We start from the raw sequence: 16,644 nt of genomic DNA, 5'->3' as shown, positions 1-16,644 counted from the left end.
GGACCCTTCCAAGCCAAGGCATTCTGCCATTCAATGACAAAGGGAAGGGCTACAGAGTAGAAGTGAGGGCAGCAGAAAAACCTCAGAAGTTTCAAGAAAAGTACATTAGCAGCATGAAATGCTCTGCTGAGCTTGTTTGCTTCAGCTAGTGGCAAGAATAGTTGTTTATAAGATATTTAAACAAGGAGAGGTAAGAGGCTTAGTCTACAGGATGGGCTTCAGCAGTGGAACAGAAGATGCATCTGAAGCAGCTGGGAAAAATATGATTTCATTAGAAGCACTTTTCAGGGACAGGAAGAGCCTCTTATAGACCAAAAGGGAAAAATCTACACCTGTGGGGACAGGAGACAATATAGAAAAATGGCTCAACCCTGAGAACAAAAGGGAAAGAACAAGATCAGAAATTGTTCATTTATGCCCTGAAAATCATTTAAAGAGGAATTTAAACCTTGAAATGGAAAAAAATACTTTTAAAATATGCTTAAAATAATATCAGTTTGGGGAGAGTTTTTACTGAGTTTAAAAAAAAGATGTTATGTTTTTAGCAATTTAAGTTCAAACAGAATTTCAACAAGAATGTGAGCTGATGGTCTGTTTGGTGACTGCCAGAACTAAACAATCCTCCACTCTGAGTCAATGAGAGGCTGTGTACAGTATTATGAGATCAAACTCTAATCCTCTTAGTAGCATTTTCCATGGAAAAACTGCCCTAGTATATGTATTTACACCGTTAAATGCATTATTCATGTAAATGACATATATATATATATACACACAAAATATGGCTGTAATTACAACATATCCCTTAGAAATTGTATTATCTGAATCCTTTTCAGAAACTGTCCTGAAAAAGAGCAAAGACCACTAGACATTATTTGCTTATGTTGCAAACAACAGAACAGACTGTCTGTTAAAAAAGATGTGCATAATCTGGTTAGTGTAAAACATTTGTTATATGTGCCCACACAAGTCCCCTTCTCTCCTGCATGTATTGATGTCTCATTTGCAATTCAGAGGCAAAGTGTAAGGAGGCTGTGCTAAACTGGTCAGTTTTCACTCCTGTTTGTGGGACACAGGTGTGTAGTCAAGTCTTGGCTAAGAAATTTAGCAGCTTCACCAAGTGAAGTGTCACCAAGCAGAAATCTTGCTTCGCTATTTAAACATCCTGCAAACATCAGAAAATGTCAAAGTTTTGCAGATTGACCCACTTGACTGTGCGTGCAGATGTGAAACACCAAACTAAGTAATAAGTGATGTGATAGTGTTTAGTTATATGCAACAGAATTTAAAAGCAATTATTATAATGTACTGTTTCAATTACAGCATCAGTAAACAATAATATTCTCCCCAGACTTCCTTACTCCAAATTTTCCTGCCTGAGGACTCCTCATTGCACCTGCAAAGCCTTTCTTGCCAGGCTAAATATCCACTTTTATCCAAAGAAATTAATTATTCATGTCATCAAAGCAACAATCAGCTAGCAAGACAGGATGTTTCAAGCAAACACTGATATTCTATTATAATTCTGAAGGATTCTGAAACCTTGTAAGTTATTATACCGTGATAATTTTTTCTCATGAATTCTTTGTCAGTTTATACTTTCTACTAACTTCCATAGGATTTTTAAAATTATTCTACTGATAAATTAGTCTGGGTTTTTTTTTTTAAGTTCTCTGAGTTTTTTGCTCCATAAATTATAGCTAAATGCCTCTTTTTCCCCCTTGGTACATCACATTTTAAGTGACTTCAAACAAGTATCTTTAATATATTCCCAAAGATGATCACTGCATTCCAAAGGGAAAAACAACCAGTATTATACTACATTGCCTGCCCCTCATAGCAAAAGCATCTCAGTAACCTTGATAAAATAGCACTGCTAGTGACTTCTCCTGCCTCAGCCATTACATTAGAAGCAGGAATTGCTAAAGCAAAAGAGCTTTAAGAGGGAAAAACATTAGTAAAAGGCAACATTGTTATGACAAATGACATCATTGTTGGGACAATAGTATTTAAAAGCTCAAATATTTACACAGGTAAATAGACTAATCTATTTGTTTCTGCAGCAAATCCAAATACACTTCTCACACACACACACAAAAATGATCCTATTTTGCTTCCTGGCAAAGTCTAGTGATGTTCTGAAAAGAGTGGAGTGAGAAATCCCCATTTCTTACCAAGCTGCCCCCCTTCTCTCCCATCATCTCCCTCTGTTTGGTTTCTTCAGTGGCAAAGAAATATGCTCCCACTCCCTATTCCTTCGTTTTGGGGCAGCTCTGTTGTCCTTTATCTAGGACCCCATTTTCAAGAATCTTACAGGAACATTATGTGTTCAAGAACACCATTTTTTTCTCCCTTTCTCTGTTAAATTTGACAATGCTTTCAAAGCAAAGGGCCAGAAATGAGTGTGGGGGCATGTACAAAGCCCCATTTTTTTTTAGGAACCTAGGCTAAAAATGAATCCAAATCAACAATTTAGTTTTTCCTGTGCTCACACAGATGACTACATGACACACAGCACACTGACAAGTCACCTTTTCAGAAAACTAAAGGAAAACCAGTGTAATACTCTGACATTTTGGGTTGCATCCCTGCAGGAGTAACAGAATGCCTCGTTCACCCACTGCTAGCTGGGAACATCAGCAGTTCAAGATTCTTTGCTGGTTTTATTTAATTTAGTTTAAGAGGAAAGAGCAAGACACTCTTTAAGATCCATGACAAGAGTTTGAATTACACTGAGAAAAAGAGAGATTCCTGATTTGACAGTCTCAATATACTTTTTTTCAGAGTCCACATGGATAAAATATTGTGATTTCAGATCCAGATGTATTGCCATGGGCACTTTACCCTCCAACACTACCAAATTTATCCTTCTAGGTTCGCACGCTTGGCCAGGGGATAACACTTTTTACACATTCAGTTATGAGGACACTAATTTTGTGCTAGTTCAAAAGTTGGCAATAATACAAGATGTGCTTAAACCTTAAACTACAAGCTTTTGGAAACAATGCCAGTCTGCTATGGTATTAAGTGTTCCAACAAAAGCATTACAAGTTTTCTTCTGATTCAGATCTCATTACAGTTCCAGGGAAGGAAAAAGAGCAATTTGATTTGCTTTTCATTTGAATCATGTAGGTTTGCACTGGTTTAGGCTTTATGGCATTGTAAATATAACAGAGTTAGCTCTTAACTACAAAGGTAAGGTGCTTCCAATGGAAGATATTTTTATCATAAATTACTAAATTAACACAGGCTAGTTCTAACTTTGTCATGAAAATCCCAAGATGAACAACTACACAAGTTTACTTCTTTCAAAAAGCTGAAATGGATGATGACTGAGCAGAAACCATGAAACTTTACATGATTTCAAATATCCAGAATGACAAGGGACCAAATCATCATCTCATTTTCACTGTGAGTTTTTTTCATTAAGGTTCAAAAGAAACCATAGAGGGTGAAAACACAGAGGCAAAACAGGCACAAAAGCTGTCATGCAACACAGAATGTCAACACTGATCTCTTTATTGCACTATTTTCTAAGCTATTGTAGATGTCATAGTAACATTGCTTTAAATTCAGAGTAGAGGTGCTGTGTAAATGGTACTATATAAAGCTGAAACCCCAGCCAGCCAGACACTCGTGCTTAACTGGGAGCAGAGCTGAGTCACAGGGATGAAACCCTCAGCAACACACTCGGGAGCTGTGAGACAAGGAGACTCCCTAGGAGTTTTTTATGCTGGTCTCCCTGAAGGAGAAATGATCACAAGAAACTAGAGAAAGCCAGAATGCAGAGGTATTTGAAGAGAAATAGGGAAGGGCTGTAGTATGTGAGATGGGGACGTTTATGAGATATGTGGTAAGAACTGCATCTGGGATTTGCTCCAGAGCCATCTGACCACTGGCCAGCCTCAGAGGTGAGTATCATCTCTGAATCAGCACTTCCTCAAACAAAGCTTTGCTTTTACTGATGACTGCCCAGTTACCTCAGTAAAGTGAGGGTGGAAAGCACCAAAACAGAGGCAGCACAAGAAAAGCAAACACATGTGATTGCATTGTTTGAGGCTAAAGTGTAAAACAAAAAAAGCTGAACCAGATGAATGATAGGGTGAAGGAGAAGGAAAAAGCAGAACTGTAACATTACAAGGGAAACATCTGAGAAGGCAAAGTGAGTTTCAGTGGACACCAGGAGGCAAGAGCCTGGTCTCAAGGGCACAGTTTCCATGAGTGTGGAGCTCGGCGTTTCCGCAGTCCAGCTGTGTGATTCTACACCAGCACATTCAAATCTTCAGCCTTTAGTTACAAGGGGGAAGAAAAGCCTGCAGACAAGAGTAAAGAATCACAGCCCAGGAGGGCAAAACAACTTAATTTCTTCTCTTCAGTGACTGAAAAATGGGGAGTTGATGTGCCTCCCTGAAGAGACGATTCAAAATCCCAGACAACAGCAGCTCTCTGACCACAGAAAGATAAATCAGTGCTTGTAGACCACAGTTGTACTCCATGGAGAGAGCTCTATTCTTATTTCTCTCTCAGCCACACGAATTTCACACCAGCAGAAGGATTTTAAAAGATAGGGTAAAAGGGCAAACTTTCTCTTGGCTGTGGTGCATACAGCCTGTTAGATGTTTTGTAAGTCCCCACTTCCCTGAGGACTGGTTATAATTACCATGGTTGTGCCTGCAGTTAACAACAAGGAGAAAGAGATGAACACAAAAAAATGAGGCAAAAAGCAAACCCTAAGCTGATCAATAGAAGAATAAGTGGTCAAGAGCAGAAGTAAAGAAGCAAAACAGATGATCTATTTTTCATAAATAAGATTCTTCAAAAAAGTTAAGTTTTCAAAACGACCCAGATCATCTGCATTGGAAAATATCTCAGTTTTAATTCACTCATTTGACACATTATGAAAAAGACAGAAATACTAAGTCAAAACATTAAAGCTTTCCTTACAACTCCAGGGAAACAATTTCTCCCATAACATCACAAATGCCTACCTGTTATAGCATTTCTTTCAATACAGACATTACTCAAATTAATTTTATGGCTTCTTTTACAACTCTTTCTCAACAGAGATAGAAAATGGTTTTAAATCAAGCAAGGGAAAAACTGCAGTTGGCATCATTCACATAATTATCTTTGTTATGGGTAACTTACACTCTTTCATAGTGCAATACCCATCTCTAAGAGTAAATTGCTGTGTAAGATTTATTCTGATGTGTGGAGAGATTTTCAAAAAGGCAGTAGGGATAAAACATGTATCTTTTGGCAGATAATCACAAGAGGTAGTCTGTGCTTTGGAAGTGAAAATCCTCAGAATCATTAGTGGTATTTCTTCTAACGTCCCATATGGGTTTTCCTGTCTGGGAAAAATGAAACATTTGTTTGCTAGAACACAAAATCCCTGTTGTAGAGAAGACTTTCAGAAATACATTTCATACTATCAGGCAAAAGATGCTATTAGGGTTTTTTGGTTTTTTTTCAGTTTTCTTTCAGAGAGAGAAGCAAATACAGATGAAATTCTCTGGTGTGTGAGAAGGGATGCTGTAGCATTGATGGCAGTAACAGCCATAGGAAAGGAAACCATCTGGATGCTGCCATAACTGTACTGGTGGAACAGGGGAAGGTGGGTGAATAAATATTATCTACTTTGCAGAGTAAGTTCTGTGGCCTACCATCCTTATCAGCACTGCCCATTGGTATATTATGTTGTGACATTAATTTTTCCACAAAATCATGAAAAGAAAAAGTAGGAGTACTTGAACTATGCTTTTAGTATGGATTCTTCAATTCTGCAAATGCATAAAAAACTTGAAATTATGGGGGGAAAAAAACAAATTTCAGCAACTGATTTTGAGAAACTGGGTTGTCTCCAGCTCTGCTATCATGGGTGATTTTTTTTGTCTTGGATCAGTTTGCAGTTAACATGGTACATACAACTCTCTGTTTTCAGACCAGAGCAAATGCCCCCAAAGTGCTCATCCTTATGACATAACAGCTTAATTTAGCCACGAAGCTAAGGAAAATGCACATTAAAACTTTTTAAAGGAGAAAGCAAAGCCTCCCCTCAATCCCCCTCAGCTTAGTTTGACCCAACTCTTGCTTTATTAGCTTTATGTATTTTCTTACAATTGCTAAAACTTCACCATGAACAAAAGAGGATTAAATAACTAAAATAGAACACTATCATTATTTCCCTGCAGGAAAGAGGCGTGACACCCTTGAATTACATCTAGACTTTATATGAGTTCATGTGTTCAGGTTTAATGAGTTAAGTGTCATTTTGCCAATTAGTATCATTACCTACCACCTGAAGGCATACTGGCAAACTGCATCTTCCTTCTTGCCTGTGCACTGCCACACTATTCCTAGTAATATACTGCAATCTGATGAAAATATTTTCTTCATTAGAAACTTTGTGGTTTTGTCTTCTGTGCTCTGAAAGGTTTGCATTTCCAGTACCCTTGAACTCCTGGCTCTCAGCTAGAAGAGAGCTGTAAGTTCTCTAACCTCTCACAGTAAAAGCAGCTCTGCTGAAATATTGATACCTTTCAAATACAGTACACTTCAAAGTAGAGAGACTGAGCAGCAAAGCACGACTGCTCCCTTCAAAGCCTTCCAAAGCCAGCCCATCACCATCCATGCACTCACTGAGGAAACGTGCACCCCAACCTGTTTGCCTGGAAGGCACTTCCCTGCGTGTGAATTGGACCTTGAATGGATGGATCACCTGCTTCCTTACACATCCTCAGTCAGAAAGCTATTTTCAAGGCAGATTTAGTGATCTGATCTTTTTTTTTCTTGTAATTTCCTGAAGCTTTGTTCTCCAGGAAGAAAAACTGTACTTTGTAAGAGCTGATGGTTACACACACAGAGTGTGTCCTGTGTGCAGAACCAACTGCTGCTTCTCTGCTGTACTTGGAGTCTTTATTAACAGCAAATACAGAATCCTTGCTGAACTGGGAGAGTAAGTCTTGTTAAGTGAACAAAAGAAAACGACTAGCAAATATTTAGATGACAATTATTTGTACTAGAGTAACTGGTAAATCAACATAAGGAAGGTTTTTGTTCTGATTTCTGTCTTTAGAAATACTTCCAGTTACCTGTGAGGACACAAATGCAGAAACCACACACAAAAGGAGTCTTCTGAGGCTAGCAGAAAAATGCATGAAGCAAATGCTACTAATAATAAAAATAGATGTGGGAGAGCTAAACCCTCTGAGAAGAGACTTCTTGTGCCGCAGGGTCAGACAGGTCATTACACTATGAGCTAAAACTTAAAATTAAATTACATGCTTTTCACTTGCATAAAGCTACATTACTCCAAATAAATGCTAGGCAGGAGCTCAGCTGCCCACAGGTTCCAGCCAGTCCCTGAGGTTCAGCTCTGCATCTTCTGCACACCCACACACAGATGCTCCAGGCACAGGGAGCCTGGCTCAGAGAGTGGAAGGGCACTGCCCTCTCCCTTCCAGTCATTCCATCGTTGGTTTGTAGGCATGTGTGTGTCCCACCAGTGGATCAGACAGCACTCATCCCTCAGCCACATGAAGCCCTCTTCTGTTATATGAGGATCCCATGCCCCTGCTCCATGCCCAAACATTTGTGTACCCTGGCTGTGTGACCAGAGCCTGGGTTTAGCTGTGTGATCTGTGCCAGAATTCATCTGACACTAGAGCCCATGGATCAACTCTGCCAGCCCTGGCTTGGATGCCAAATACCATCAGATCAAGGAATCATGCAGACACTGAGATGATGGAAATGGAGCATAAAATGACAATTTGGATTGGTATTTGGCAGGGTAGGGGCCTTTGAGATAGAATTGATTTTTACAAGGGACAATTAGCATCCAAAAAAGGAAGAGATACTGCCTAGCAGTGTCACTGTAACTGGCCCAGGGTCTTGTTCCTGGAAGTCTCTAACTTTCAGAAAGGAGAAGAGACATTTTTCTCACCCTGCCAGAAAGACTGAGGAAAGAGACCTGAACAGCTTTTGCATAAAAATCCTACTGGAAAGAAAAGGAAACTCCTTTTCACAGTTACAATGGGGAGGACAAAAAGACACAGGCTTAAACTGCGTTAACAAAACTTGTGTTAGATAGTAGGAAAACCCTCAGATGCTTACAATAATGCAAAATATATCACATACAGAAAACGTCTTTGGTGGAAGAGTTTAGATATAGCTGATGCTGCCTAAGGAGGAAGAGGAGTCCAGATTAAGGGTTTTTAGATGCCTTCCAGTCCCAATTTTCTGTGATTTTCCTGTGTACAAGTTATCCCTACATCTACCTGCTTAATTTTCCCTTTCTGTACCTCAGCAGTTAATTTGAGGCTTGTTGCAAGGAGCACATATCAAGCCTGAGGCACATGAGATTCTATGGGATAAAGTAAGAAGCACTTGGGGAATTGGGAGCAATTCCTTTATTATGAAAGTGTACACATATGAGTATTGCCCTCAAACCCAGTGTAAATAGGTAGAAGAGTATCAAAGGACTTTAATATTTATCATCATTTTTCTTTTTTCAAATGGGAAATGCAAAGCACAAACCATCTGTAATGACACAGCAAGCTGTCAAAATGAGCCTGAGAAATGGATTTCCTGGCTCCTCAAGTGACCTGAGGGACTACACACTCCTCCTGCTCCCTCTCCCCTCCCTGCCTCCCTTCCCCCCAGCCAGAGTACAAGAACTGCAGCACTTCCTCATAAAAGTCTTGCCTGCAGCTGGGGAAAGTTAGACACTACAACAGTGTCAGTACCTTCTGCTGTAACAAGAACACACATCACAAAGATGATCATTACCATGGGGGTAAATAAAAACTAAACTGCCTCAGGACTCACACCTTGCAGAGATGTCCTTGGGCTGATGAGCCCCATCTCCTTTCTTTAACTTGCCTTCCTTCTGGCTAACATTTGACAGAGAGACTTTCTTCCTTTACCAAGTGAGTAACCATAAATAATTTAAAAAGAGGACAGAATGAAGGACATACTGCTGATCAGGAGCAGAACTGCTCTTCACACAAGTGCAGAAGTGGGCTGTTGTTCCAGCCCACTGTGGAAAAGGAGCAGTCTGGCTCAGCATTTCCTGGGCCCTTTCCTAAGGCTGCTGTAACTTTAGCTTGTAGGAAATCAGAATCAGAGCCTAGGATTAGAACCAAAAATCCCCCTTTGTAAAATATTACAAAGCCAGTGCCAGTCCTTTTGCACTACTACTTACAAGCCTGCATAGGCTCACCTCCATTTCCTGTGTGCCAGTGCTGGAGCCAAAGGAGGACCCAAGCTTGAATCATCCACAGGAGATCTTGCCTCTCAAGCTGACCATGCTGAGGCACAACAGGCTCCAAATTAATTCTGAATTAATTTCCAAGAACTCTGCTAGGCTCTAAGCCCCACACACAGATTAAACATAATTTGGATTCGTCATTACCAGTAAGACTAAGAGCTAATTAGAATAATTAAAGTGTAAGAATAATGAATTAAAAATATGTCAGGAATACAAAAGTCAGAAACATCTCCAAAAAGAATAAAAGGCAATGTTTTAATTGGTTGTTTTTACAGAAGAAAAAAAATAAAAATATGCTCCTGCATCATTGGAATAAATATTATCAAATTCTTTATATGCTTAGGTATTTCCTAGCTTATTCCAATGGCATCCTTAAATTTTGATTTATAAATCAAGGGATATTGCTCACAGCCATAAGATGCATTCCACTGGGTCTCAAAGTCTTTAGCAGATCCCCACTCTGTGTACTTTATCCTGATGGTTTCACATTCATGTTCATCAACACTCAGCAAGAGCCATAAACAAAGCCCTCAGATGCACACATGCAGTTCCCATTGACTTTGCTGCATTTTCAGCTGACTTCAATCAGAACTCTGCACATGCAGAAGGGCAAAACTTGGCTCTGCACATTCAATAAAATTACATCACTAGATACTTTTTAAATGAAGGGCAATGCAGACCATACTGAAAAATAATATAAACTGAAACCCCTAAACTGCAGCCAAATAAATTCAAATTTCAGCCAGGTTTTTCCAGAATAATAAAAAGGGCATGCATTTTAGGCAAGATGGAATGAAACCCTAATACCATCTAATTTACCAGAGTGCACTCTGCCTCTTTTATCAGGACAAAGTGTGAAACCCAACTATTTACACAAGGTGATGATCTTGTTGTTTCAGGTATAGCAATGACATTGGCATCTAAAACAATCAAGTAAAGGTTGGGTTACAAGCTGTGATCTGCTAAGTCCTTTTCTGCAGCTGTATACTGGCTCTGTAAACTATGACTCTCATTACAAGTGAATTTGAAATGTAGAAGACCACAGTAGAAAAAGTAATTAATCATGATATTAATAACTAATATTGTATTATTTTTGAATCTACTCTAATAGTGATATTTTAACATATTAAATGCCTGAGCCTAGGAGCATCTATCTTAAACCATTCAACCCTTCTTCCCAGCTTGCCAAAAGAACAACATAACAAAAATCCCACACAACAGTGAAAACAGTTCCCTTCCAAATTTCAAATGACATCGTGCAACACAATTTCTGCCAGGTACATTAGCTAAAGCACACTAAGCAAAGCAATGCCCCATGGGGTTTTTTCCAAATTTCTTTATTTTACTTTTACTTACTCCATAATGTAACAACCTGTACCATTTTACTGCATCTTTAAAAATACCTACCTACTGGGGTGAAGAATATTGTCACTTCTAAAAAAAAAAAATCTACCAACAGGCTTCCTCACACTTTCTGTTTGTCTGATAAGCACTTGTTAGCCTGCAATTACAAATTTATACACAGAGTACTCAGGGATGGAAACCACAGAGGTTTTGATGTTCATGTTTGGTCATCACCCCCCGCCCAAAGAAGAAACAACTCTGATGATTTTCACACTTAAATAGCAGAACAGATTTTATGAATAATTTTTTCTTCATAGCTGGAACAGACCCTATTCTCCACTCCATTATAATACTGAGTCACTTTGCATCAAGTTGGTCATTACTGACAAGCCAGGGAAGAAAGGAGAGCAGTGGATTAAATGCTCTGAAGCTATATGTGTGACAGGATATGTATCGGGAAATGATTTAAAATGAGAAAAAAAATCATTACAATACAACTTACATAAGGGAAAATTATTTCATAATTATTGAGAAAGTCCAGTAAATCTAACACTGGTGGTCAAAGGGATTGCAAAGACTTTTTCTTTCACTTTTGGCTTTTTTTTTTTTGTAAGTGAAGCTTGAGTCTAGCCTGATACAAATGCTAAGTTGTACTGGTCATTCACTAGATAAGTTAAATAATTAGTATGGTGGAATCTGCTTCTCCCAAAGTATGGCACTGTCAAATGAATGTTATGAGGTCTGGTGGGGCTCTGCTCCCCTCCTAACATCCCATCCTGACACTGGTGGCCTGAGAAGACACTCATTTGTCTCAGAACTCTTTCATGTAACTCCAGATCTCTGTTGGAGCATGAGTTTAGACAATTTACAATGTGTTACAAGGAACACTTATTCTAGCTTAAACTCTGTTACACAGAGTTAAACTCTGTGATTCTGAGTACACAATCAGGAAAGGAGAGGTACCCCCATCTCTCCCCTTAGTCCTATTGGGATGCCACTGTTCCAAGGAGGGAGTTATTAGCTTGTTCTAAATGTATAGCATGCCTGTTTGATGATGGAAATAAATTTTTACGTGCTCATTTTCCAAGAAAGTTGATTTTAAATATTTAGGAAAGAAAATTAAAACCAACAAAACACACAGGTAAAAACTTGGCTTTTTGGCATGTTCTGCTTAAGCAATGACACATGAAGAACTTTATGTTCAAACAATTACCTGGTGCTTTAAATAGGACACTAAGGGAATAACATTTCAAAATGTATTCACACAGCATAAGACTAATCCTCCTCCTGGGAGTACCAGTGCAAATCAGAGTAACTCCTCAGAGGTCAATTGAAGTACACCAGCACAAAATAAATGTGAGACAGAAGGGAATCAGGCCCCATCTACCTCTGTTTTAATGCAGAGGTTGCAGATCATCTGCAATGGTAAAGTGAGCAACATAAATATAACTGACATCTATTCAATTGATCTCACATCCTGCCGACTATTCACAGCTCCAAATACTGGGCTGAAGAACAATGGTTTGAGGAAGGCAGGCAGAAATCCGGGTTCTAACCCATTCACACATTCGAATTTGCCAATACCTCCTACTTGAACTGCCTTCATCTCCCCACACTGCTAAATCATGAAAGGTTTAATTTGACATTGTCCCCCCAGCTCCTAAAGAACAACTTCTCCTAAAACCAAGTAAATGAAAAAATACCAGGAGAGATGCATGGGGAGAGAAGATAAATGCAAAATATGTGCAAACATGAGAACCTATGGAGAAATAATCAAGAGAATCCCTGTCTTACATACCACATATATATGAAAGCTACTAGCAAATTGATTAACTATTTGGAAACCTAGCACTAAGAAAGAATGGTATGCATGCAGGTGAAGACTAAAAGATGAGGCTATTTCAAACTGTAGTGTCATTTGTGCTAATTTAAGTGGATCTGTAATTATTTCCTACAACTTCATGATGTCCTGAACCAGCCTCCTCCTCCCCTGCAAGGCTGATAAAACGACTCTTGGCAACACACTAAATATATTATGCAATGTATTGAATGCTACCGAGAAAAAGCACTGAATTACACTGAAACAAAGAACATTAGGTGCGAATATCACCACCTGAAGGGAAAGAGCACCTTTAACTACTTATCACATCAGTAAACGCAGGCATTCTCTTGTACCCCTGCTACCTGCTCCTAACAGCATTTGCTGCATTTAACAAAGTTAAGGCGAATTTTACCTCAAATCTACTCAGGCTCGAGCTCTTTGACCGAGACTTCTTGCGGAGATAGACGGAGAAGAAGCGACGCACTGTGAACTTCTTCATGTTCATGTCCATCGCCCTGTCCCGGCGGCGCGGAGCGCGGAGGAGAGCAGAGCTAGCGCATCCCGGTCGCGCCCCGCTCGCATCCACAGGCGGGAGATGCCCCGGCGCTGCTCATGGAGCCGGCCGTGCCGGGGGTCCGGAGCATGCAGGCGCTGTGCTCGGTGTCCCCGGGCGCGGTGTCACATCCCGGGCTCCCGAGGGTGCCAGCCCCGCGTCCCGGGCGGAGCGGCGCGCACACAGGCACTGCCCGCCGCCCGCGCTGCGCTCCCTCCGCTCGCCGCCAGGCTCTTTCAATTTCCTGCTCGCTGAATCACATGGGGGATAGGCACATGCTGCACTTCTGTTTTTAGCTCAGAATTCAGACGCTGCTATAATTACTGAGGGCTGTGGTGGTCAGACTCGAGAAGGAATCGGCTCCCCGGTGAGAGTCGCTCCTGGAAGATGTCGCGCCCCCACTGCCAGAACAGAAGGGTTTGAATCTCCTTTTATTCCGGGGAGTATGCAAAATAGCAGTCCCCCCTCCCACCCCCGAAATTGAAAAGCTCACCATCCTGCTCACAATCACCCACCCGCTTTACATTGAAATACCTAACACAGGCACAGCCCTGAAAATAGAAATCACAATCTAAATGGTAAGCATTACTATTCTCATTGTACTACAGCAGGGAGCTACAGCCCTTCCAGGAGGTTAAGTATGTACATCTATTTACGGGCTGTAATTTTGAGCTGCATGGCAAGCGGGCAGACTTACAGCTGCACCCCCACCTCCCCCAACAAAATCACATTTTACAGCTTTTCTTCAAAAATGAAGGAATCTCAGTGTGTTCCAGAGACCAAAGAGCTTCCTCTGCCTATTGCACACAATTCAGGCTCCTTTTCCATGGCAGCCTTTCCTTTCTGACTACTGAGGAGCACCCAAACATGCCTCTCTCCCATAGCCTCACATGAAAAGGGAATTACTCTGATGACTTATTAATGACTGAGATAAATAAGCTCAGGGAGAGCAGATATCACTGCAGCCTGAGAAGACTTGGAAATTAAATGACACCACCTCTCAAGTCCATCTGCTCTAAAAGAGAACTGCATTTTGCTTTACTTGCATATCTGGGCTCTACTGTGAACTACCTTGGCTAGCAATGCCTGTCAGCATCTGCTTTTGTCTCAGGTTCTCTGTCCCATTCTTCTGCCTAAAGCTCACTATGCACCCAGCAAAGTATTAACAAGAGAAAAGAAAGGAAAAAAATTTTTGGCATTTATGGTTTAATTAAAAGAAGGCTAGATTGGAAAGGCTGCCATTAGTGCTGGGCTCTATAATCTCATAGAACCTGACTCTGCTATACCTGGACCCTGGTGCTACCCCAGACTAAGGCAGCTGCTTCACAGTGACATTCTGGACAGTCTGCTTTTTCCTTACCCCTCCTCAGCACACCTTCTGATTGCTTCTCTGATTCTCTTGGTTTGCAACAAAAGTACTTTGGGGGTTGCTTTCACTGTGCTGCCCCAGTGCAAGACTTGTCAAGCCCAGGAGCCCTTTGCCATCACAGTTCCCTTGTTTCCCCAACTGAAGATCCTGGAGCAGAAGCAAGTGTCCAAGAAGAAAACCTCAGGTATGTATAGGTACTTCTTTACACAGGCAAAACAATGAATAGGCTAAAAGGCAATTTAGTTGGTCAATGCCAAAATTACTTGCTGATAAAGCCTCTCTGGTCAAGTTTTGTGTCTCCTCATAACCTTGCTGCAGTGCAATCTGCAGTGCCACAAAGGCCTCAGGCACTCAGCTGATTACTTGAGCTCCCCCTCACCTGTCCTGACACACCTCACAGCTGCTGCTACTTCTGTCCTGCCTTTTCCCTGGCAAAGAGGGGTCCTGGCACAAGCTGGACCAGCCTCACACATTCCCAGCTGTGTAAGCCACTCGAGCCTTAAACAATAAACAGACAAGTCCAGGGTAAGGTCCCAGAACCCTTCCCATCACAGATCCATCCCTGGTCACTGACATCTTTACTAATGCAGAGGAGGTGATAATTTCCCAGCTTTGAATACACAGGCTGTGAGCAATAATATGAAGTATATGAGTGCCTGTTACTATTACACTGGCAGATTTATCACAGCCTTCCCTTCTCATTACATCACTGGTGATTTCACATACAGGGACGTGCATTCACCATTAAATATGCCTGCACTGCAATAAACTTCCAATAAAATTACACAGGCCATGACTTAATACCTATCAGGTATGCTTATTACATTCAGAATCTTGTTCTTTACCACAAAAATAAATATTTTTTTTAAAAATCCATCATAATGTACTGGCAATTTATTGTGCACATCAGAGCAAAAACCAGCCTTGTATGTTAAAGGTTAGACTATAAGTAACTCTTACATCCCTGACATGGCACAAGCATGGAAGTAGGAATGCTTCTCTTCTTTTCTTACTCTGCTTTCAGACATGTTATTAGGGATTAAATACAGAAGGACAATCAACCTCTTTCACTCTACTGGGCAGCAGAGCAGCAGAAATACTGCAGAATATACTCCAACTTTAGAAAAAGACCAAAAGCAACTGAGATACAAAATTTACATTTAAAATTTACATTAAAATACAAAAGCAGGAATTAAACAAAATACATATGGGTGCAAAATTAAAGGATAGGGATAGATATGTGAAAAGCAAATTGTACTACAGTTCCATGTGGCACACTTCAAGACTTAATTGAACATTTCTTCAGAAAAACAAATAAGAGGCATCAAAAACATGAGCTCAAACTTTCACATAAGTCAGACAATAATCACTTTTCACAGTGATTTTAATAAAAAGGTGCAAGCCTAAAAATAAATTTGATTAAATTGGAACATTCAGCATAACATTTATAAATATACTACTTTCAGATCAATCTACAATGTGAAATATTAACTGCACTTAGGAATTAATGTCTTTAATTTACTGATCTTTTCTGAGCAATTTTAACTGCTGGGGAACTTGACAGAGAAAAAAAATCTTCAAATGTCTCTGTTTAAGACAACAATAAATAATAAAAATGGTGGAGGGGGCATATGACTGACACATTGGCTTCAAACAGTAATACTCATCTTTATTCTAACTGAAATCATATATGCTATAACACAAAATAAATAAATATAATATCATGGCTGCTCCTCCTCCCAGTGAGCTTAATAGCAAAATAAAGTTTACTTCAGCTGGAAAAAGGCTTAAAAAAACTCCAAACCAAAAAGCTCATAGCCAGGTTTCAAGACAAAGTCTCCAAAAGGGATCATCAAAATTAGATATTATACAGCCTAGGTCTGAATTTTCAAAAGATAAATGGAGAATTCCCAATTAATATCTAATGAGAGCAAAAGGTCCTTTCCTCACATGTTCAGATGGACCATTGCAAAAGCAGTAACAGACTGAAGGACCCAGTTTAGAAAATTACCAGGGGGCAGCAGAACGGCCTGAACAGCACCCAAGTGAGAAGGATGCCAGTAGCCAATGCCAGATGAGTCATCAATTTCTAAATGATAGAACATGCAAGTCCAAGATATCTACCACAAACTGGATGATATAATTACCCAGAGAAATTTTGTATTACACAGAACATCAGGCCCTGTGTCAAAACTAGGCCTTCTATTTTTTTATGTGAATCAACAATTTACGATCAAACCCAGAATGACTCTGCTACTTGAGTAAATTTAGTGATCACTGTAAAA

The 16,644-nt window shown here is 40.1% G+C and overlaps 1 protein-coding gene across 1 annotated transcript in view; it reads right to left on the bottom strand.

Moving 5' to 3' along the window:
• RPS6KA2 (ribosomal protein S6 kinase A2) overlaps positions 1-13,396 on the bottom strand; it is a 146,156-nt gene extending 132,760 nt beyond the window's left edge. The window contains exon 1 of the mRNA XM_056487929.1: positions 12,850-13,396. Coding sequence (XP_056343904.1) covers positions 12,850-12,948 — 99 coding nt within the window. The 5' untranslated portion in view covers positions 12,949-13,396. The remainder of the gene's footprint in view (positions 1-12,849) is intronic.
• Between the last annotated feature and the right edge of the window lie 3,248 nt (positions 13,397-16,644).

Source organism: Oenanthe melanoleuca, chromosome 3, assembly GCF_029582105.1.
Source record: "Oenanthe melanoleuca isolate GR-GAL-2019-014 chromosome 3, OMel1.0, whole genome shotgun sequence".
Lineage (NCBI taxonomy): Eukaryota > Metazoa > Chordata > Aves > Passeriformes > Muscicapidae > Oenanthe > Oenanthe melanoleuca.
Note: the sequence above shows the minus strand (reverse complement) of the source record. Positions and strands in the feature narration are given on the sequence as shown.